This window comes from Macaca mulatta, chromosome 18 (assembly GCF_049350105.2).
Source record: "Macaca mulatta isolate MMU2019108-1 chromosome 18, T2T-MMU8v2.0, whole genome shotgun sequence".
Taxonomy (NCBI): Eukaryota; Metazoa; Chordata; class Mammalia; order Primates; family Cercopithecidae; genus Macaca; species Macaca mulatta.
The window spans coordinates 59,119,930-59,143,983 of record NC_133423.1 but is presented as its reverse complement, the minus strand read 5'-3'; the positions used below and the strand labels follow the sequence as shown (position 1 = coordinate 59,143,983).

Below are 24,054 nucleotides of genomic sequence, written 5' to 3'. Positions count from 1 at the left end.
CAGTTTGAGATCATATAATTTGCAATGTTTTCTTTCATTCCATAGGTTGTCTTTTTACTTTCTTGATAGTGTCCTTTGATGCAAGAATGCTTTTAATTTTGACTAAGTCCAATTTTTCTATTTTTTTTCTTTTGTTACTTGCACTTTCGGTGCCATATCTAAGAATCCATTTCCAAATCCAAGGTCATAAAGATTTATCCCTAGGTTTTTGTTTGTTTGTTTGATTGACACAGAGTCTCACTCTGTCGCCAGGCTAGTGCGCAGTGGCGCCATCTCAGCTCACTGCAACCTCCACCTCCCAGGTTCAAGCGATTCTCCTGCCTCAGCCTTCTGAGTAACTGGGACTACAGGCCCCTGCCACCATGCCCAGCTAATTTTTGTATTTTTAGTAGAGACGGGGTTTCACCATGTTGGCCAGGATGGTCTCGATCTCTTGGTCTCGATCTCTTGACCTCATCATCTGCCCGCCTCAGCCTCTCACAGTGCTGGGATTACAGGCGTGAGCCACTGCGCCTGGCTATCCCTAGGTTTTCTTTTAAGAGTTTTATAGTTTAAACTCTTATATTTATGTCTTTGATTCATTTTGAGCTAATGTTTATATGGTGGGAGGTAGGGGTCCACTTTTACTCTTTTTAATATATGTTTGGATATTCAATGTCCCAGCATCATTTGTTGAAGAGGCTACACTTTCTTTCAATAAATGATTGGTCTTGCACCTTGTCAAAAATCAATTAGCCATAGATACATATGTTTATTTCTGAAATTTCAGTTCTACTTTATTTATCTATTTCTTTATACCTTAGGCAAATATATTTTGCTTACTACAGCTTTGTAGTAAGTTTCGAAATTGGAAAATGTGACTTCTCCAATGTGGTCTTCTTTACAAGATTATTTTTGCTATCTGGAGTTCCTTGCAATTCCATATAAATATTAGGGTAGGCTTTTCCATGTCTGCAAAAGATCATTGAACTTTTGTTCTGGATTGCATTGACTTCACAGATATTTTTAGGTGCTACTGACACTTTAACAATATTGAGTCTCCCAATTCAGGCATACAGGATGTCTTTCAATTTATTCAATTCTTATTCAATTTATGTCAGCAAAATATTACAGTTTTTCTACACAAATCTTTCATCTTCTTATAATTATTAGTATTTTATTATTTTTGATGACCTGTGTATGGAATTGTTTTCTTAATTTTTTTTGGATTGTTCACCACTAATGTACAAAAATACAACTGAGCCTTATGTGTTGAGCTGAATTCTGCAAGTTTGCTAAATGTGATTTTTAGCACTAGGAGACTGTTTTGTGAAATCTTTGGGATTTTCTATATATTAGATCATGTCCTCTGATAATAAAGAAAATTTGACTTTTTAATTTCTAATGTGTATGCCTTTTATTTCTCTTACTTGCCTAACTATTCTGGCTTGAACTTTCTGTACAATGTCAAATAGAAGTAGTAAAAGTGGGTATCCTTCTTTTATTTATGATCCTAGAGGAAAAGGTTTAAGTCTTTCACCATTATGTTTAGTATTACCTGTGGGTTTTACAAAAATGTCCTTATTCATAGTGAGCAAGTTTTCTTCTTTTTCTAGTTTGTTAAGGATTTTTATCATGTAAGAATTTTGGACTTTGTCTATTGTTTGTTCTTCAACTGAGACAATCGTGTGTGTGTGTATGTCTTTATTTTATTAATGTGGTACATTAAACTGATTTATTTTCATATATTGTATTACATATGTATTCCTGGGATAAATGCCATTTGGTCATGATGTATAATCTTTTTAATATGCTGCTAGATTTGGGTTGCTAGGATTTTGTTGAGGATTTTTGCATCTATATTCATAAGGTATATTGGTCTATAATTTACTTCCTTGTGATATATTTATCAGGCTTTAGTAACTAGGTAATGCTGACATAGATGAGTTAGGAAGTGTTCCTTTCTCCTCTTCCTCTTCTTTTCCTTTTGGAAGAGTTTGAAAGTTTGAGAATTATTAGAGTGTGTGTGTGTGTGTGTTTGCTATAATTCACTAGTGAATCCACTTGGTCCTGGGCATTATTTATTTATTTATTTTGGTGGAGAGGGGAGGTGGTTAATTACTTATTCAATTTCTGTGCTTGTTATACACCTGCTCAGATTTCCTATTTCTTCTTGATTCCATTTTATCTAGGTTATCTAATTTGTTGGCAAGAATTTTTACAGTCTCAATGTATGTATTTTTATTTCTCTCTGAGGAAGTATTTGGGCCTCTCAGTGCTCATAATTCTGCTTTTCATTTTTGAGTATTGTCAGTTATGCTCATTTTACCAAAGAAAAATGTGTTTACTTTTACTAAGATATCACTTTCCTTCTACCTTATATTAGAGAGTTTTCATATTTTGGCTGCATGACATTTATAGCCTTTCTTAATAGCATCTCAATTTCATGATGAGGAATTATTTTTTCTTGGGGAATTACTTTCCCTTGCATTGTACACCCATAGTGGATGGTTTCACAGAGTTTATGGCTCACACTACAGAAGCCAAGAGGTCCAAACTCTCATTTTGACCCTTGGAATAGTTAGAAGGTCACCAGCTGACTTAAAGGCAGGTAAGCAGAAGCACTGATCTAGGAATTTAAGATGTAATGGAGTAGCACAATAATGATGAAATAAAAGAAGGGCAGTCATTGCATTAATGGTCAGGCTTCTCTAGAGAAACAACCAGTAGGAGCGAGGAATAAGCGGGAGAGAGAGAGACTGATTTTAAGGAAAAGGCTCACACTATTTTGGAGGTACAAGTCCAAAATCTGCAGGGTAGGCTGGCAGGCTAAAGACCCAGGGGAAAGTTGCTGTCCCAGTCCAAAAGTAGTGTGCTTACAGGATTCTTTCTTGCTCAGAGGAGATCAGTTTTTGTTCTGTTAAGATCTTCAGTTGATTGCACAAGGCCCACCCACAATATGGAGAATAATATGTTTTACTGTAAATCTACCAATTCAAATGTTAATCTCATCCAAAAAATGTACATTTATTGAAAACATCTGGAATAATGGTTGACCAAATATCTGGGCATCATGGCCCCATAAGTTGACAATTAAATTAACCGTCATTTTAGCCCTAATAAGCTTTACACAAACGTTGCTTTTTTTTTTTTTTTTTTGGTCTGCTAGAATGAATCCTTTCTTCCCATTCACAAGCCTGATCTTCCAACTGCCCAAAAACTCCACTTGCCCTGCTTATCATGTACCCAAGTTCACTATCAGGGAAAAACACAGTAAAACAAAGGGATACCAATTAAAACACATATAGACAAAATTTTAAAGAATGACAATAAAAAATGTTAACTAAATTGTGAGTTATACTAGGATTGAGTTTTGCTATAAGTTACAGAAATAAACCAAATAAGTTGCTTAAACAAGCTTGCAGTTTACTTTTCTCTCACAGAAATATATCCGACTATCCCTTTGCTCTTCAGCCATCCTGAGTTGTGGCTTCCATCCCCAAGGTTGCTTCGTGCTGTAAAATGGAAGTTAGAGCTGTAGCTATCGTATCAAGGTTACTGGAAGTTTAGTAAATAGCTTATTTGGCATTTTCTAAACTTCCAGCAACCTAGGTATGATAGCTGAGGCAAATGGCCAAATAGACTTCCTGGGTGAGGCAGTCTATTTCAAAGATATTTCATGGAAATCGCAGCCAGTAACTGCTACCTACATCTCATTAGAAATACAATGAGAAAAGGGAAATTGAGAAATATCTTCCAGCCTGTACACTGTCATCCAACTGTGTAGGGGTCTATTACTAAAAAAGGAGGACAGTACTTGTATTCTTGTCCACAGTGGAGAAATGAGACTTCAGTATTGCCACTACTCCAGTAATAGAAATTGTTACAGGCACTCTGAAGAATAACTTGATGTTATCTAATAAAATAGTAAATGTGTATAACCCACAATCCAGTAAATACCCAACTAGGTATATAACCCCAATAGGAAAAATTTACATGCAGCTACAGAGGAAGGTATTCATGTGTGATTATTGTTTACAGTCAAATAAGCAGTTTTGTTGCCAGATATTGGAAACAACTCAGATGGCCAACAGAAGATGAAATGGTAAGTAATTACATTGTGAAATATCTATTTGATGGAACATTGTAAGTAAAATGAATGAACTAGATCTACACATATCAACAGTAGCTTGATTAAACTAAAAAACTGATTAAAAAACAGGTTGTAGAATATTGTACAATGTATGATACTGTTTGTGTGATTAAAAATATCATGTATTATTTATCAACACACATGCATATATATAATTATACAAATTTGGCTTACAGACACATGAAATTCATTACAAAGATTGTCTTTGGTAAAGGAGGAATGAAAATGGAACTGTTGAGGGGAACACAGGAGACATTTAACAATTTGTTTCATTTACTTTAAAATGTTCAAAAATAAATATAATACAAATTTAAATTTGTTCATTTTGTGACAATTATCAATAAATTATTTTCATATTCCATAATAGGAGAGTTAAATATCTAATTAACCATTAAAATACTTTTATTTCATTTACATATTTTCATCAACAATGAAATTATATATTTTACCTGCATTTTTGCTCAGTATGATTATGGCTTAAAATAAAAAACTCACAATTTTATTTTTCTGAAGTTCTTGCTTTGTTTTGAGACGGTCTCACTCTGTCATCCAGGCTGGATTGCAGTAGCACAATCATGAATCGCTGCAACCTCAACCTTCAGGGGTCAAGCAATCCCCACACATCAGCTTCAACCTCAAGGGGTCAAGCAAACCTCCCACCTCAGCCTCCCAAGTAGAGGAGACTACAGTCATGAGCCACCACATCTGGCTAATTTTTGTATTGTCAGTAGAGATGGGGTTTCACCATGTTACTCTAACTGATCTCTAGCTCTTGGGCTCAAGCGATGCACCCAAAGTGCTTACCACACAAAGTGCTGGGATTCCAAGCATGAGCCACCACACCTGACCTTACCTGGCTATTTTAAATCACCAAAATTTTACTAGAAGCTTGACTAAACATGCTTAATAATCTTAAATATAATGGTAAGAAAAGAAGACATAGTTAAAATGAATACCTACAGTTGGTAATGTGTAGAGATAAAGGGTGGGTCAATTTTAAGAAGAAAAAAACCTTTAAAGCTGTGTTAATTTCTTATGGTTGAAAAGTTTTTGCATAACTAAGTAATAATTTATGAAATGCTCATGCATTCGTTTATTCATTTACCTCCTTTTTTTTTTTATAATGGTTCTTCAGATCTTGAAGTTCCTGATTCCGCTTAGAGTCCAGTAGAGGGCCATGTTCATTCATGTAGTCTATGTCTGCTTGAATCTTTGCATTTGCTTCTTCTAACTCCATCTTTTGTTTTGCAAAATGTTCTAGTTGATTAACTTTATCTTCAAGATGCCATTGTAACTCTATAACATCTCTCAAACAGGCCTCGTGTTCTAGATATAGAAGGATAAGAACAAAAGAAAATCTGATTGGAAGAAATATTTGATAATACATAAATATAAATCATTTTAATGTCAGAATTCCTTATCTGTGAATCAATTTTTTTTTTTTTTTTTTTTTTTTTGAGATGGAGTTTTTGCTCTTGTTGCCCACACTGGAGTGCAAAGGCACGATCTTGGCTCACTGCAACCTCTGCCTCCCAGGTTCAAGCAATTCTTCTGCCTCAGCCTCCCAAGCAGCTGGGATTACAGGCATGTGCCACCATGTCTGGCCAATTTTGTAGTTTTAGTAGAGATGGGGTTTCTCCATGTTGGTCAGGCTGGTCTCAAACTTCCGACCTCAGGTAGTCCACCTGCCTTGGCCTCCCAAAGTGCTGGGATTACAGGCATGAGCCACCGCGCCTGGTCGAATCTTATTACCTCTAAAATAAAAGGTACTATAAAACATATTACTTTCTTAATTCATCATCAAAAAGATTAAAATATATGTTTCATAAGATAATAGTTATTTTACTATAAATCCTGTTTATGCTGTATGGTCAATGCATATTCTGATCATTCTATAAAGTACTCTATGTAACTGCTTCAAAGTGAGAACTGCAAGAGTCGAGGCCTTCCAAAACCACCTAGAAGGAAAATGATGAAATAAGACTTACAAATATCAGAACGAAAAAGGCAAAAGTGATTATTATTTTCTTATAGAAAAACACATGAAATGGTGAAATGAAAATTATTACAAATAAGATAGTTCATGTAAAAGTAATATAAAAAATGCTTGCCTATATATAAATATGTTGAAAACAGAGTATCTCACAATAGCAAAACTAAAACATAAAATAAACTACATAAATCTATTAATAAACCTAACATGAACTGGGTAAGGTCTGAAAGGGGAAAGTGACAGCGTGCTACCAAACAACACAAAAGTGAATTTGAATAAATGAATAAAAATTCTTTTTTCTGTATAAAAATATTTGAAATTTTAGGTACAGAAATTTCCTCATATTAATGTATAAATTTAATTAAATCCCAATGAACAGACAAGGACAATTTTAGAAAAATTACATTGAAAGATTTTCTCATTATATTAAGTTCTAGCATTAACTGGTTCTTGCATTCTTGGAATAAAACTAAGTGGGTTAGTTTATTTTCTTTTTAATCTTTTTAAAATAAATTTCTTGGTGGAATTTACTGATGTCTTTACTTGGGATTTTCTGCATTTATACTTGTAATTTTGGCCTGTATTTTTCTATATTTGTACTGTGATCATTTAATTTTGATTTATAATTTATGATAGCTTCTTATATCAGCTGTAGTTTCTTTCGATTTCTTTTCTCTAAGGTGTTGTGGAAGTTTGAAATTGTATATTAAGCCCCATGGCCCTATGTATATATTTATTTATTTTGTGAGGAAGGATTTTTAGTTACTGGGTCAAAATCATTCCTTTAATGATTATATGAATATTTTGGTTATCTATGTATTCAGCAACCTATTTTTCTCTGTAAATTTATTTACTTTGTCAAAGTTTCAACATTATTCAAAGAAATTCGTTCTTAATGTCATCATCACTATTAATCACTGCTACATCCCTATGTATTTTCACTCCTAATCTGAATCAGTTATACATTCTCACTGTGTTTTTCAATTATTGTGCCATTGGTTTTACATTATGCTCTTTCTAGTGAGCCAACTTCAGCTTTGCATCTCTTCTGCATTATATAATTTTATTATTTTTCCATTTTGTTATTGGGTTTCTCCTTTGTTCTTTGTATTTATTTTGCTTTTTGTCTAACTTCTAAATCCATATTCCTGGATAATTTATTAAGTCCCTCTTTTTGATGTAACAAAAGCTACTGATTTCTCTTTAATGACTTGGATTTTTCCCATATGTGTAATGATAATTTTAATGATTTTTAAATAAAATACTTCTAAATATTTTTTATTTTTTGATACGTGCAATGTTTGATAACATCTTTTTTTATGTTTTTTACCCTCACCAACTAGACAGCAAGACTTTTGTTCTAAAGAGTCAGACATTATCTTGTTAAATATTGCCATTATTACTTTCATGAGGATCTTCTATTAAATATTCATGATGCCCTCTCATTCTATATGCCTTGTTTTAAATATTTGACTTACATTTTTCTCTCCTTGTCTTGATGTGATACATTCCATGCAATTTCTTCAAATTTTACAGTTAACTATTACTTCTCTGAGTCTAATAAACAATTTAACCAATCATTAAATTTTATATATTTTTCATTTCTCATAGTTTTTCATTTGTATATTTTGCTTTCTTTAAAAAAGTTTCTTGTCCTTGCTTTTTAAACCTTTTTATTTCTTGAAATGTATCAAACAGTTATTTTATAATATCAGATATAATCCTATATCTGACACATTTTGAGTAAAATTATGTGGTCTGCATCTACTGATTCACACCCATTGAACCTGGATCTTTGTGTGTTTTATGATTTTTAATATTGAGCTGCTTCTTTTCTTGGAACTTTATCTGAGATAAATTTTTAGTGCCTGGGTTGAAGTTTTAGTCTTGCAGAGCAAATTTGCCTTTTATCCCGTCAGTTGCCTGACTTTACTACTAACCCACAGAACATTTAAATGACATTCTCCACTGAACAGTTTTTAAGCACACAGACAGCAGGCAGTGGGGGGGTCACAAATCTACTGGAGATTAGTACATTACAAATGCTTAGGAAGCATTGTTTTCCTCCATTGTATAAGAGAAACAAACAAGTTTCTTGGCTGCTCAAGCTGAGCTGCAGGTTTATTCATGGTTCAGTCATAGGCTGAAGATTAGACCTTTGGATTCTCATTTTTATGTCCTGATCTCTGATTAGACTTGTCACTCTGGGTGAGACTTAAGCTTTATTTCCAGTATCCTGTACCTTACACATACATCAAAATGGCAACTCAAGGACATCAGGGTTTCAAGGATTCCCCCAGGGCTAAATCTAACACTGATGTCTACTTATTTCCAGAAATTTCCATTCCAAACTTAAATGTTGGCCATGCTACATTTCTTATGTTCTTGACAACTTGTTAGTGTATTTTAAATTTGAAAAATTAAACTACATGAGCAAATCTGACAATTGAAATAATAACTTTGATATGATTGGTTTATTTTCTGAATTAATAGTTAAAATGAACACCCTATTCTCAACAAGTCAATGAATAACTAGACAGAAAATTCTTGAGAGAAAACACTTGAACAGCACTATCAACCAAATTGACCTGATATTTATAGATAGTCTATATATATATAGACTATATATACCCAACAACAGCAGAGTATATATAAATTTGAACTAAACAGAACATTCTCCCAGATAAAATTTTAGGAAATTTATAAACTATAAATAATTTAAATATGAATGAAACATTTAAAAATGTTTCTATGGCCTTATAATATAGTTTGAAGTCGGGTAATATGATGCCTCCAGATTTGTTCTTTTTGCTTAGTCTTGCTTTGGCTATGCAGACTATTTTTTGGTTCCATATGAATTTTAGGATTGCTTTTTTCTAGTTCCGTGAAGAATGGTGATGGCAGTTTGATGAGAATTGCATTGAATTTGTATGTTGCTTTTGGCCATATGGTCATTTTCACAATATTCATTCTACCAATCCATGAGCATGGGAAGTGTTTCCATTTGTTTGTGTAGTCTAAGGTTTCTTTCAGCAGTGTTATGTGGTTTTCCTTGTAGAGGTCTTTCACATCATTAGGTATATTCCTAAGCCTTTTTTTTTTTTCCAGCTATCGTGAAAGGGGTTGAGTTCCTAATTTCTCAGTTCGGACACTGTTGGTGTACAGGAAAGCTACTGATTTGTGTACATTAAGTTTTGTACACAAATTATCCTGAAACTCTGCTGAATTAATTTACCAGTTCTAGGAGCTTTTTGGATGAGTCTTTAAGGTTTTCTACGTATACACTCATGTCATCAGCAAACAGTGGCAGTTTGACTTTCTCTTTACCCATTTGTATGCCCTTTATTTCTTTCTCTTATCTGATTGCTCTGGCTACGACTTCCAGTACTATGTTGAATAAAAGTGGTGAGAGTGGAAATCCTTGTCTTGCTCCAGTTCTCAGGAAGAATGCTTTCAACTTTTCTCTGTTCAGCATAACGTCAAAACAGCATGGTAGACCAATGGAACAGAATAGAGAACCCAAATAAGCCAAATACAGCCAACTGATCTTCAACAAAGCAAACAACATAAAGTGAGGAAAGGACACCCTGTTCAACAAATGGTGCTAGGATAATTGGCAAGCCACATGTAGAAGAATGAAACTAGATCCTCATCTCTCACCTTATACAAAAGTCAACTCAAAATGAATCAAAGACTTAGATCTAATACTTGAAACCATAAAGATTCTAGAAGATAACACTGGAAAAACCCTTGTAGACAATGGCTTAGGCAAAGACTTCATGACCAAGAACCCAAAAGCAAATGCAACCAAAACAAAGATGAATAGATAGGACTTAAACTAAAAAAGCTTCTGCTCAGCAAAAGAAATAATCAGCAGAGTTAACAGACAACCTACAGAGTGGGAGAAAATTTTCACAAACTATACATCCAACAAAGGACTGATATCCAAAATCTACAAAGAACTCAAACAAATCAGCCAGAAAAAAAAAACAAATAACCCCATCAAAGAATGGGCTAAGGATATGAGTAGACAATTCGCAAAAGAAGATATACAAATAGCCAACAAACATATAGAAAAATGTTCAACATCACTAATTATCAGGGAAATGCAAATCAAAACCACAATGTGATACCACATCACTCCTGCAAGTATGGCCATAATCAAAAACTGAAAAACATTATAGATGTTGGCATGGATGCAGTGAAAAGGGACCACTTTTACACTGTTGGTGAGAATGTAAACTAGTTCAGCTACTATGGAAAACAGCGTGGAGACTGTTTTAAAAACTAAAAGTAGATCTCCCATTTGACCCAGCAATCCCATTACTAGGTATCTACCCAGAGGAAAAGAAGTATATGAAAAAGATACTTGCAAATGCATGTTTATAGCAACAAAACTTGCAATGCAAAAATATGGAACCAGTCCAAATGCCCATTAATCACTTAGTGAATAAAGAAAATGTGGTATATATACCTTGGAATACTACTCAGCCACACAAAGGAATAAAATAATGGCATTCACAGCAACCTGGGTGGAATTGGAGACTATTATTCTAAGTGAAGTAACCCAGGAATAGAAAACCAAACATCATATGTTCTCACTCATAAGTGGGAGCTAAGATATGACGACTCAAAGGCATAAGAATGATACATTGGACTTTGGGGACTTGGAACAAGTTTCTGGGGTGGCAAGGGGTAAAAGACTACACATTGGGTACAGTGTACATTGCTCGGGTGATAAATGCACTGAAATCTCAGAAATCACCACTAAAGAACTTATTGATGTAACCAAACACCACCTGTTCCCCCAAAGCCTAATAAAATAAATAAATAAATAAATTTCCTAGCACAATATAATTAAATTAGCCGTAACAGAAATTTTTATGAAAATTTCAAAATAAATGTAAATTAACCAGCAACTTCTAAATAAATAATAGATTCCATAAGAAATCTCAGGGAAATTTTAAAAGATATTCTAAAGTAAATAATAATGAACTCACAGCATATGAACATTTATAAAATACAACTAATGACATTCTGAGAAGAAAATTTAGAGCATTTAACTGATAATTCTAGAAAATAAAAAAGGCATCAAGTAAATAATCAAAGCTTCTAATTTATTAAAAGAGAAATATAGCAGGTTTAAATTATTCCCAAAGCAAATAAGATATGGGCAATCAGAGGAAAAAATTCAATGGTATAAAAGCTGAAACATAGTAATCAATAAAGGAAGCAAAAGTGGACTTTTTAAAAAGATCAACAAAATTGAGAAATCTTTTGCTGGAAAGACCATGATATAAAGACGCAAGGCACAAATTACCAAAATTAGGAATGAAAAAGATACCATCACTACTACTATTACAGAAATTAATTATAAGAGAATTTCATGAAAAACATTTAGGCGAGCAAACTAGATAACTATAGTGAAATGGACAAATTCTTCAGAAGATATAAATTACTGAAAATGACTCAAGAAGCAACAGAATATGGAAGAGACCTTGATATGTTTTGGCTGTGTCCCCACACAAATCTCAACTTGAATTGTATCTCCCAGAATTCCCATGTGCTGTGGAAGGGACTCAGGGGAGGTAACTGATTCGGGGGGTGGGGGTCTTTCCCATGCTCTTCTTGTGATAGTGAATAAGTCTCATGAGATCTGATGGGTTTATCAGGGGTTTCTGTTATTGCTTCTTCCTCATTTTTCTCTTGCCACTGCCATGTAAGAAGTGCCTTTCATCTCTGGCCATAATTCTGAGGCCTCCTCAGCCATGTGGGACTGTAACTCCATTAAACCTCTTTTTCTTCCCAGTCTTGGGTATGTCTTCATCAGCAGCATGAAAACGGACTACTACAGTAAATTGGTACCAGGAGTGGGGTGTTGCTGAAAAGATAGCCAAAAATGTGGAAGCGACCTTGGAACTGGGTAACAGGCAGAGGCTGGAACAGTTTGGAGGGCTCAGAAGAAGATAGGAAAATGTGGGAAAGTTTGGAACCTCCTAGAGACTTGTTGAATGGCTTTGACAAAAATGCTGATAGTGATATTAACAATAAGGTCCAGAATGAGGTGGTCTCAGACAGAGCTAAGAAACTTGTTGGAAACTTGAGCAAAGGTGACTCTTGTTATGTTTTAGCAAAGAGACTGGTGGCATTTTGCCCCTGCCCTAGAGATGTATGGAACTTTGAACTTGAGAGAAATGATGTAGGATATCTGGTGGAAGAAATTTCTAAGCAGCGAAGCATTCAAGAGGTGACTTGGGTGCTTTTAAAAGCATTCCATTTTAAAAGGGAAACAGCACAAAAGTTCAGAAAATTTGCAGCCCGACAATTCAGTAGAAAAGAAAAACCCATTTTTTGAGAAATTCAAGCTGGCTGCAGAAATTTGCATAAGTAGCAAGAAGCCTAATGTTAATCCCCAAGACCACAGGGAAAATGTCTCCAGCCATGTCAGAGACCTTCATGGCAGACCCTCCCATCACAAGCCTGGAGGCCCAAGAAGAAAAAGTGGTTTCGTGGACCAGGCCCAGGGTCCCCATGCTGTGTGAAGACTAGGGAGTTGGTGCCCTATGTCACAGCCACTCCAGCCATGGCTGAAAGGGGCCAACATAGAGCTCAGGTTGTGGTTTCAGAGGGTGGAAGCCCCAAGCCTTGGCAGCTTCCACATGGTGTTGAGCCTGCGAGTGCACAGAAGTCAAGAAATGAGGTTTGAGAACCTCCACCTAGATTTCAGATGTATGGAAATGCCTGGATATCCAGGCAAAAGTTTGCTGCAAGGGTGGGGCCCTCACATAGAACCTCTGCTAGGGCAATGAGGAAGAGAAATGTGGGGTTGGAGCCCCCAGTAGAGTCCCTATTGGGGCACTGCCCAGTGGCGCTGTGAGAAGAGGGTCACCATCCTCCAGAGCTCAGAATGGTAGATCCACCCACAGCTTGCACATGTGCCTGGGAAAGCCACAGACACTTAATGCCAGCCCATGAAAGCAGTCATGAGGGAGGCCATACCCTGCAAAGCCACAGGGGTAGAGCTGCCTAAGACCATGGGAACCCACCTTTTGCATCAGTGTGACCTGAATGTGAGACCTAGAGTCAAAGGAGACCATTTTGGAGCCTTAAAATTTGGCTGCCCCATTGGATTTTGGACTTGCATGGGCCCTGAAACCCCTCTGTTTTGGCCAATCTCTCACATTTGGAACAACCATATTTACCCAATACCTGTACCTTCATTGTACCTAGGAAGTAACTAGCTTGCTTTTGATTTTACAAGCTCATAGGCAGAAGGGACTTGCCTTGTCTTAGATGAGACTTTGAACTGTGGACTGTTGGGTTAATGCTGAAATGAATTAAGACTTTGGGGGGCTGTTGGGAAGGCATGATTGGTTTTGAAATATGAGGACATGAGATTTGGAGGGGCCAGGAGTGGAATGATATGGTTTGGCTGTGTCTCCACTCAAACCTCAACTTGAATTGTATCTCCCAGAATTCTGACATGTTGTGGGAGGGACCAAGGGGAGGTAACTGAATCATAGGGTCCAGTCTTTCTCATTTATTCTCATGTTAGTGAATAAGTCTCACGAGATCTGATGGGCTTATCAGGGGTTTTTCCACTTTTACTTCTTCCTGATTTTTCTCTTGCCACCACCATGTAAGAAGTGCCTTTAGCCTCCTGCTGTGATTCTGAGGCCTCCCCAGCCATGTGAAACTGTTAAGTCCAATTAAACCTCTTTTTCTTCCCAGTCTCAGGTATATCTTTATCAGTGTGAAAACAAACTAATACAGACCTAAAACTAGGAAATAAATTTATTTACCTATTAAAAATTTACTGACAACTTTGGGCTTAAACAGTTTGGCAAGGATTAAAAAAAACTCAGAAAATGACCCTGGGGAGAAAAATAATGACTTCAAGGAAATAAAAAACTCTAACTTGAAACTTAAGAAGGTTTAGAGATCACAATTCAGCTAAGAAATGAGTATGAAAACTGATCTAGAACCAGTGAAACTCCTAGGATTCTAGTAGAGACAAAAGTAATCCAAGGCTTATTGGATTTCTACAGAATATAATTAACAATTGAAGATGAGATTACTATGAAATATGTTGAAATCATAGAATAAACTCAATATCAGGAATAGTTATAGAAACAAGATATGATAGATTTGTTGTTCACTACCCTCTCCCTTGGGATAGAGATAACTTCTTATCATACAGATTCTTGGTTTGGATGTGATACTTATTTTGGCTATGTCCCCACCCAATCCCAACTTGAATTGTATCTCCAAATGGATGTGAGAAGTGAAGGTATGCCAGCTCCAAGCTGACATTTTGAGCAGCATACTATGTTTCTATTCACCCATTTTGTATTCTTGCAATTTGCCACATGAAAACCTTACTCCTGGGAAGGTGCTAGCAAAGTGGATGACAGACACATGAAGCTGTCCTGAACCCAACATACAGCCTTGAGCCAAGGCCATTGGATATACGGCCTGAAGAAGAGCTTCCCTAGCCAACTCACAGAGCCATCAGCAAATAAGAAGATGCTTATTGTTGCAAGCCACTGAGTTCCAAGGTGGTTGTTACAAAGCATGATTGTAGTAATAACTGAATAATTAACAAGACAAAACAATTCAAAACGAAATGGAAGATTTAACATTCCATTAATTACTGAGACCATCTTCCATAGCAGAGGCATTCTGGTGAGCATTTATATGGGACATAATGATCTTTGTAATCTATCCTTTCCAAAGGTCATCTCTTACCTTCCCAGACTTCTTTTTAGCAGTCTTACATTCATTTATTTTCAAATTCCCTGACACTCTGCTTTCCCTTTTGCCACTTCCCATATGTTTCTTGAGCCATTTCTCCTTCTTCAAAGAGTACTTAAAATTCTGCCCACTGGGGTGATTAGCTTTCACCCTTCCCATCAAGTGACTGGAATGCAGTAATTCTCCAAATTATGTCTACATACTATTCAAATTCATTCAGAAACCAGGGCTGTGTGGTTTTTTTTTTTTTTTCCTCTTTCATCAGATTGTCATAGGAAAGTACTCATGGAGCCATAGTGTAGATTATGGGAAATACAGGGAATATATAGAAGCAGGTACAATGGGAATACCCGAGGAGCCTGAGTCACAAGTTTAGTTGCGTCTTCAGATAATGTTTGGGTACAACATAATATAAGCACACTTTTATTTTGCAAAGGAACACTGCTATGCATATCCAACTTTATAATTTGTAGGATCATATACTACCAAATTCATGATGGTAAGCTTATTTCTAGTTATCTTTTTTGATAGGGAAAACAAAAAGCATTTGCTAGATAACTGGCTACATGTTGGATGGCAAGGGCTGTCATTTTCAGGAGAGGCATGCAGTCAGCTTAAAGTGACCAGATGGAGAGCGGGGCAGTCAGTGCTATAAATACCCCTGCCTCACCCATCTCCATTATCTCCCCATGGTCTTTTGCCACTGATTCTCATTGGTTGAACCCAACAGGAAGATAGAATGCAAACAATATCTTGGATGCAGTCCACTATGAATCAGCCTCCTGGGTCACAAAACAAAAGATATAAGTGGGATTGGGGAGTTGGGAGGAAAGATAAATCTGTAGGACTGACCAGAAAATATCTAGAAAGAAGTGAGTTTCCTTAATTTTATTTTTGAAAAGTATCTAAATTTATAACAAATATAATACTTAAGTTTGTTAAGGAGATTAAAATTTTTCCTGTCTTACAAGCTATATACTTTTGAGAATCTAAAGACTATAAAAATATGACTTTATACTTTGTAAACAAATTCATAAAATTTAGAGATTATATTCTACATAAATAATATAAAGGCAGAAGATTCCTGAGAACACATTACCTGTAAGGAATATGTTTCAAAGAGACAGCTGTTAACTTTAAAAAATACATAACCATAATGAATTTAAATTTCATTGCATATAGTGGCTACTTACATAAAATAGAGCAGACGAACATAAATCTGTTTTCTAAGTAGATCTTTTATTGATTAAAAGAACCCAACAATAAGTTGTCACCCATGACAAATATTTATTCCATAGTTCAAAACACATTTATTAAGTAACTATAATGTGCACACATGTATCTCAACTTAAATTTATTTCAAGAACTCCTAAAGTAGAACTGCTAGAACTACAATATCTAAGTACTATTACAAAGGGTATATGAGATTATATATAAATTTATCAGCAAACAATTCAATAAAACCTTCCCTCCGTATTTTTTCTACTACTACTAACAAGGAAGAACCTCCCAAACAATTAGGAAAATTGTGGATGACTCCTGTCAATGTGAATAGAGTCTGTCAAGAATCTACGGGGATCCAGAATTTCCCAGGGTGTCTTTTCTGACACTGTGGTAGCCTCATTGCCTCTAAAGCGCGTACACACACACACACACACACACATATTTATAAATTATATAAATCTACTGTATTAGTGGAGCATACACAGTATAAATTCTATTCAAAAAGAAAATTTAAAAAATGATAAAATTTACAAATATAAATAAAAGTTCTAATCTTTTCTTGCAACTCTCTGGAATTCATATACCCTACTTTGGTAACTACAGCCTTAGAAGACATAAAATTATAACAAAGGTCTAAATATGAGTACACTATGACCTATAATTTGAATTAATGGCTGTTGGTCTGGGTAATAATTAATAATGTCCTTTTTTTCTCTCAAAGATTTCTTGGTTTAAATGATAGATCATATATGGGCACCCTAATATTAATAAAAATCTCTTACAAAACATGTGCATCCTGAATTAAAATTTTTATCCTATGAGAGAGTAAAAATCTTCCAGCTTCAGGCAGAGTCAGGGAGTCAGGCATATTTTCATAGGCACAGGGTTTGTAGAACAACAACAACAAAAAAATCCAATACCTTTAGATTCTTTAATCCTTCACCATAGTTCCCTCACTCTGTGAGCTAAAAGAATTTCCCTCTTAAACCTCTGTTACCTGTATGACTCCTGGAAACATTTTAGGTTTTGTTACCTGCTAGAAGTTCCCAAAGCAAATTTACTATTAAATTCTCAAAAGCATATGCATTTAGTGCTTAAAATATGACTTAAAACTCTTTCAATTTTCCTAGACTTAAAAATGTGGCTAATGACACCAACTGGCAATCACTTTAAATTCCTAAAGTTCTAGAAATTCAAATAGTGTAGTCATTATAGGATAGATGCCAAATATTTGCATGTTCTGTAGGTACCATAAATGCCATTGGATTTCTAACACACCGAAAGGACATCAGGTCCAAGTTTGCCGAGTGCAGTCTCACAGTTTGCATCTGTGAACCCACCATTATCTTCAATAACATCTTTCAAAAGTGCTGGTTTATATGCAAAATAATACAGTCACTCTAAACAGGTGATATTTATTTATTTTTTGAGACAGGATCTCACTCTGTCACCCAAGGCTCACTGCAGCCTCAATCTCCTGGGCTCAATCAATCTTCCCACCTCAGACTCCCAAGTTGCTGAGACTACAGGTGAGTCCCACCATACCTGGCTAATTTTTGTATTTTTGTAGAGACAGGGTTTCACTATGTTTCTTAGGCTGGTCTCGAATTCCTGGGCTTAAGTGATCTGCCCGCCCCAGCCTCCCAAAGTGTGTGGGATTACAGGTGTGAGCCTTGGCACTAGGACAATTTTTTTTTAAATACACAGACCTATAATTAATTATCTGTACCTCCAACAGAGTAAGAAGTAATATAAAAATCCCGATTATTACCTTTCTGCACAGCCAATGGGAGTTCTTGAAGTTTCCAGACTGACCAAGAGTCAATTTTCAAGTTAATCATGTTCTTTCTTGATCTTTGTCGTTTTAAAGCTGCTTCAGCTTCTGCCCGGTCAGTTTCTAGACTTTTAATGAGATGAACGGCCTCTGAGAGCAATGTTTCCATTTCCCGCTTTAACTCTGGACACTTTTCATCTTAAACAGATATATATGTTCATATTTGTTAATAAATCAGTCAATAAGCTGGATGATGGGAACATGGGTCTTAGTTGTATTATTATTTTTAATATATATTTAATAAGAGAATGTTAGAAAAATGAATTCGCTTTTTAAAGACAGTTTTATTATAATACAAACATAAGATTGATTATAAACTTTGAAGACCTATTTTTAATAATCATTTTATAAAATAATTACAATAGCTAAATCTCAACCAACATAAGCTATACTATACAGCTTTATTTTAAAATTATGTGTGTGTTTCCTCCTATTCTATAAGAAAACATATCATAAAGATTACATCAGGTAAATACTGAATAATGATAGATGGTTCCTAGAAACAAGTCATACTCTTCAGTCTCATCCAGTAAGAACTTCTCTACTTAGCTTTGCCAGGAATTCATTAGAATTTTGAAACTATATTTAATTAGTTGTAATACTAAATTAACCCTGAATTAACTCCTTTAATGAGAAATATTTGTGATTCCTGTTTCACAGTTCTGGAATGATGTGGCTTAACGTTAACAAAATTAGTACCATGGGTACTCATTCGACCATTTATGAAAGAAATATGTGCAGAGCCTATTATATTCCAGGGAACAAGCACATGGTCTTCGCAGGAGATAAGGAAGGTAAAGAAGACAGATAGGAGTCCTATCCTTGTAGGATTTATGCTTATAAACACTGACTTTTGCCAAAATGTTATATAAACACATAAATACAAAGTGTTAAAGAGACAAGGCCCCCAAAGAACTGAGGCTAGAGGAAAAATAGGTAACCTGCATCAAGAAGAAAGAAAACTAACACATTTCTTTTTTGTGTTGCTTTTGGACAATAAAGACAATGATTTTCTGGTAGATGGAAGTATTAAATAATGGTTAGAAGTGCAAGCTCAGCAGTCACACAGTTGCTATTTTTTAACCCATTGGACTTCTCAAAGAAATCGAGCATGCTGCTTCAGAAGCATTCTTATAAAACCGGTTTCCCTATTTTTAATGCATAAAAATGATTTTCTCTACATTGGTCCTTTATTTGCTGTCTTTGGATCTATTGTTTTCTTTTGTCAAATTCTACCACATCTTGGATACTTTAAATCATTAATTGTCTTTTTAAAATGAAAACATATTCACTCATCATTGTGTTCTCCAGCCAATTTATGATTCATTCTATAATCAATTACAATTACAAGATTTCAGTCTGGAATATATAAATAAATTAATATCACTTATAATTAAAATACTTCTGATTGAATGTATACGTGTTTTAGCAAAGGTGTTCATTATGTTTCTAGGAGCTGTCTTTTATACTATTTCAATAATATATTCTTAAACAAATGCTGTATAGGTAACTCGGGATGCCTCAAATTCATTGTATTTAACATCTCATTTTTTTTTTCTTGAGTGCCATCTCAGTTTTGCAGTTTCATATTACTGTTCTAAGCAACTACCTGCAATTTTTTAGCATAAGCCCTTAATTACAACAAATCTTCCTCATCCTGCTATTGTTGTATGTTTTAGACCTCAAAGGTACATATTGATAATAAATATAATTGTAGCTAATGGAACTGTAGTTGTGATTGTTAATATATCTATTTTTTCTCTCAGCATTTGTTGTGTGAAAACTTGGTAAGTAATGATTAAGGTCCTCATCTTCACTGTAGGCACAAATAATGAAAAATAAAACAGTAAAAACAAACCTTTGCTATGAATGAAAACTTTGAAAAACAAAATATTCTTGTTTTTAAAAAGTCCTGAGTTTATTAGTCTTCAATCAAGGATTTAGCAATTTTTTGCTAAAAAATTTTAGCGAAATTTTTTAATGCATTTCTTTTTTGTGTTGTTTTTGGACAATAAAGACAATGATTTTCTGCTAGATGGGAGTATGAAATAATGGTTACAAGTGCACGTTCAGCAGTCACACAGTCGCTATTTTTTAACCCATTGGAAGAGGAGGTGCGACATAAAATCTCAATAATAGATTTAAATACACTAAAGTAGTGTTAACACAAATTTTACCCCAGTATATAAAATATTATGTATTTTATAAATTGTGACAAGAATATTTATCACAACTTAAATACATACTAGAGCTGCAATTTTCAATACGGTAGTCATCACCCACACGCAACCATTTACATTTATATGTGACTTAATTCACATTAAACTTAAAAATTAAGTTCCTCAGTCTCACTAGCCACATTTCAAGGGTTCAACAGCTGTACGTGGCTAGTAGCTGCTCCATTGAACAGTATAGACATAGAACATTGATTATCACAGAAAGTTCTATTGGGCAACACTAAACTACAAATAGCATCTTGAGAAGTGGACAGCCATCATTAAATACTCAGCACCTAAACAAGTATTTGGTGTATAATATTCACTAATAAATACTTGTTGAATGAATGCTTAATCAAACAATACAGAGGACTATTTTGTCTATTAAACATTCATAATAATTATAAAACTCTTAAACATGATTATTGTGACAATTAGAAATATATTAAATAAAGTCAATGAGCTTTTAAATATAATTACAGTTATTCAAGTAGGAGGAACAACTTTACCTCTCTTTTCTTCTGGTTTGACCTCTTTCACTGGTGTAGCTACACTCCAATCTTCTTTCAGTTCTTTTGTGGAAATTCTGCTCCTATATAATGGGAAAGAAACAAGCAGTAAAGGAGCGAAGTTCTTAAAGTTAGTAAAACAAATCTTAGGTTATGCTCTTCAATTGAATTTTAAATATTTGTGGTGAAACTTACTATATAATATAATATTACTAGATAGGAGACTAATATAGCAAAATTCTAATAAGTAATGGGATTTACACTTAATGGTAAATAAAAACTTAAAATTAGTTACAAATGACCCAAAATGTCTTGAGAACACATTAAAGCTACATTTTTTTAAAAAGAAATTGGTCTTTCCTAGACAGTGTTTCTATAAGACAAAGGGTATTCTGTGAGAATAATTTGGATGAGCTATTTCTGTAATTTCAGTTCAGTAGTTTCTGGTGAATCAATGTAAATTACAATGAGTAAATATATCATTTCAGATAATAAACTTTTAGAAAAATACCTACATTAAAATGTTATTTCCTTCCTAGCAGCTACACTGTTGGAAAATAGAAATATAGAACATTCATTATCATAGAAAGTTCTACTGGACAACACTAAACTGTAGTGTCTTGAGAGGTGACTATAAATTAAAATGTTATTTCCTTTCTAACTAAAATTCTATATGTTGAATAATAAACCATTTCTCCATATTTCTCTGGTCTGATTTTAGAATCCTAAACTAGCCTTCATTATACATTTTTAGAAGTGTTTTTTCTCTGATCAAAGTTACAAGAAAATTGGTATCAACAACAAAGCAGAGAATTTCTTTTTGAAATTTTCATTACATTATTTTTTATTAAAGAAGTATTCTAAATTAAGAAAACTATATACATACCAAAAAATCATAAAAATAATGTAATCCATATTTATTTATTCTTCAGAGATCACATAGAGTAGTCTAATGTTATTTCAATTCTTATAAAATTAGAATCACAATTATACATTCTGCTTTAGTTAATTGAAATTATTTTCAGTGTATTTTACTACCATTTTATATTTCTAATAGCTACAAATTATTTTTCTTGTCATTGTTCCATAACTTATTTAGCTAAGTCTGTCTATTCCAAGGTCAGAGAAATATTCTTTATATTTTCTTCCTTTAGTTTTCATATTTATTTCAGAATATTTTTGTTGAAAAGTGTATTTTTTCTCATCTGTTTTCTTTTAAAAAATTGAAAAATAACTGTCCAGCATTAACTATTAAAAGTACTTTCCTTGCTGGCTTTTAACACCATTTACATTATATAGTAACTTATTATAATAATTAGATCATTTTGTGTATCTTATAAAGTTCAGTTAATTCTTGGACCTGTAAAATTCTATGCTAATTTTTCTATTTTTTTATTGAGCCAAATTCCCATAATATTAAACATCTGAAAGTGGAAACTTTAGTGGCATTTAATACATTCACAATATTGTACAACTATCATCCCATCTCATTCCAATATATTTTCATCACTTCAAAAGAACATACCCTACTTATTAAGCAGTCTTTTCCCTTTCTTCAATGCACTCTTCCATAGCAATGACTAATCTGCTCTCTTTGTGGATGAACTTTTATGAATATTTCATAGAAATAGAATCATATAAGGGACCTTTTGTGACTTTTTAAACTTAGCATAATAGTTTCAAGATTTCTCCATGTTGCAGTATGTAGAATTTTATTTATTTTAATGGTAGAATAATATTCCATTGTGTATACACAACACATTTGGTTATCTATTAATCCACTGATGGATTTGGGGATTGTGTCCACCTTTTGGCTACTGTGAATACAGACGTTCTGCACATTTGTATATGAATTTTTGTTTGAACATGTTTTGAATACTTTTGGATATATATCTTGGAGTCAAATTGCTAAGTGATAGCTAATTCTAGGTTTCACTTTCTGAGGAGCCAACAAACTGTTTCTTGGTGTCTAAACTATTTTATATTCACACCAGCCATATGCAAGAGTTCTAATGTTGAAGAAAAGTGGAAAGAGTGGGCATCCTTGTTTTGCTCCTGTTCTTAACATGAAAACTTTCAGTCTTCACCATGGGTATAATATAAACTAAAGGTTTCTCATAAATATCCTTTATTGTGTTTAATACATTCCCTTACAATGTAGTTTTATGAAAGGTGTGGGCTTGTGTCACATTTAACTAATTTTTGTATGCTAAACTACTCTTGCATTTCTAGGATAAATCTCACTGATCATGATGTATAATTTTTTTTTTTTTTTTTTTTTTGAGACAAAGTCTCACTCTGTCACCCAGGTTGGAGTGCCGTGGTACGATCTTGGCTCACTGCAACCTCTGCCTCCCAGGTTCAAGTGATTCTTGTGCTTCAGCCTCCTGAGTAGCTAGGATTACAGGCGCCCACCATCACGCCTGGCTAATTTTTGTATTTTTAGTAGAGACCAGGTTTCACCATATTGACTAGGCTGGTCTCAAACTCCTGACCTCAGGTGATCCACCCGCCTCGGCCTCCCAAAGTGCTGGGTTTACAGGTGTCAGCCACCGCGTCTGGGTGTATAATTATATTAATGCGTTGCTGGACTCAGGTTGATAGTATTTTGTTGAGGATTTTGTCATTTTTTTGTTTCTTTGTTTTGTTTTGTTGTCCAGGCTGAAGTACAGTGGCATAATCACAGTTCACTGTAAACTTGATCTCCTGGGCTCAAGCACTCCTCCAAACTCAGCCTCTGGAGTAGCTAAGACTACGGGCATGTGCCACCACACCTGGCTAATTTTTTTGTTGTTGTTGTTTGTTTGTTTGTAGAGATGGGTTTTGACGATGTTGCCTAGGCTTGTCTCAAACTTCTGGGCTCAAGTGATCCTGTACCTTGGCCTCCCAAAGTACTTGGATTACAGGTGTGAGCTACTGTGCCTGGCCTGTCATGTATATTCATGTATATTCTATAGTTTGCTTGTGATGTCTTTGTCTGGTTTCACTATCAGGTTATTGCTGGGATCATAAGATGACTTAGAAATTATTCCCTTCGATTTTTTGGAAGAGTTTGAGAAGGACTGATATTAATTCTTCTTTCAATGTTTAGTAGAATTTACCAATGAAGCCATGTGGTCCTGAGATTTTTTTTTGTTGGGGAAGTTTTTGGTTATTGATTCAATCACATTATTTGTCATAGGTCTGTTCAGGTTTTCTACCTCTTCCTGAGACAGTTTTAGTAGTTTACGTGTTTTTAGGAATTAGTCTCTTTCATCTTCGATAGTTTGTTGATACACATTTGTTCCTAGTATCCTCTTATAATCCTCTTTATTTCTGCAGAATCTGTTGTAGTGTCTCAAATTTTGTATTATTTAATTTGTAATTGAGTCTTCTTTTTATTTTTGGTTTAG

General features: G+C 34.4%; 1 protein-coding gene across 1 annotated transcript in view; it reads right to left on the bottom strand.

Moving 5' to 3' along the window:
• Nucleotides 1-24,054, bottom strand: part of CCDC178 (coiled-coil domain containing 178) — a 483,853-nt gene that overhangs the window by 403,887 nt on the left and 55,912 nt on the right. Inside the window, exons 6-8 of the mRNA XM_001101213.5 lie at nucleotides 20,663-20,745; nucleotides 17,875-18,075; nucleotides 5,238-5,458 (exon numbers count right to left, since the gene is read on the bottom strand). Of these exons, the coding sequence (XP_001101213.3) occupies nucleotides 5,238-5,458; nucleotides 17,875-18,075; nucleotides 20,663-20,745 (505 nt within the window). The remainder of the gene's footprint in view (nucleotides 1-5,237; nucleotides 5,459-17,874; nucleotides 18,076-20,662; nucleotides 20,746-24,054) is intronic.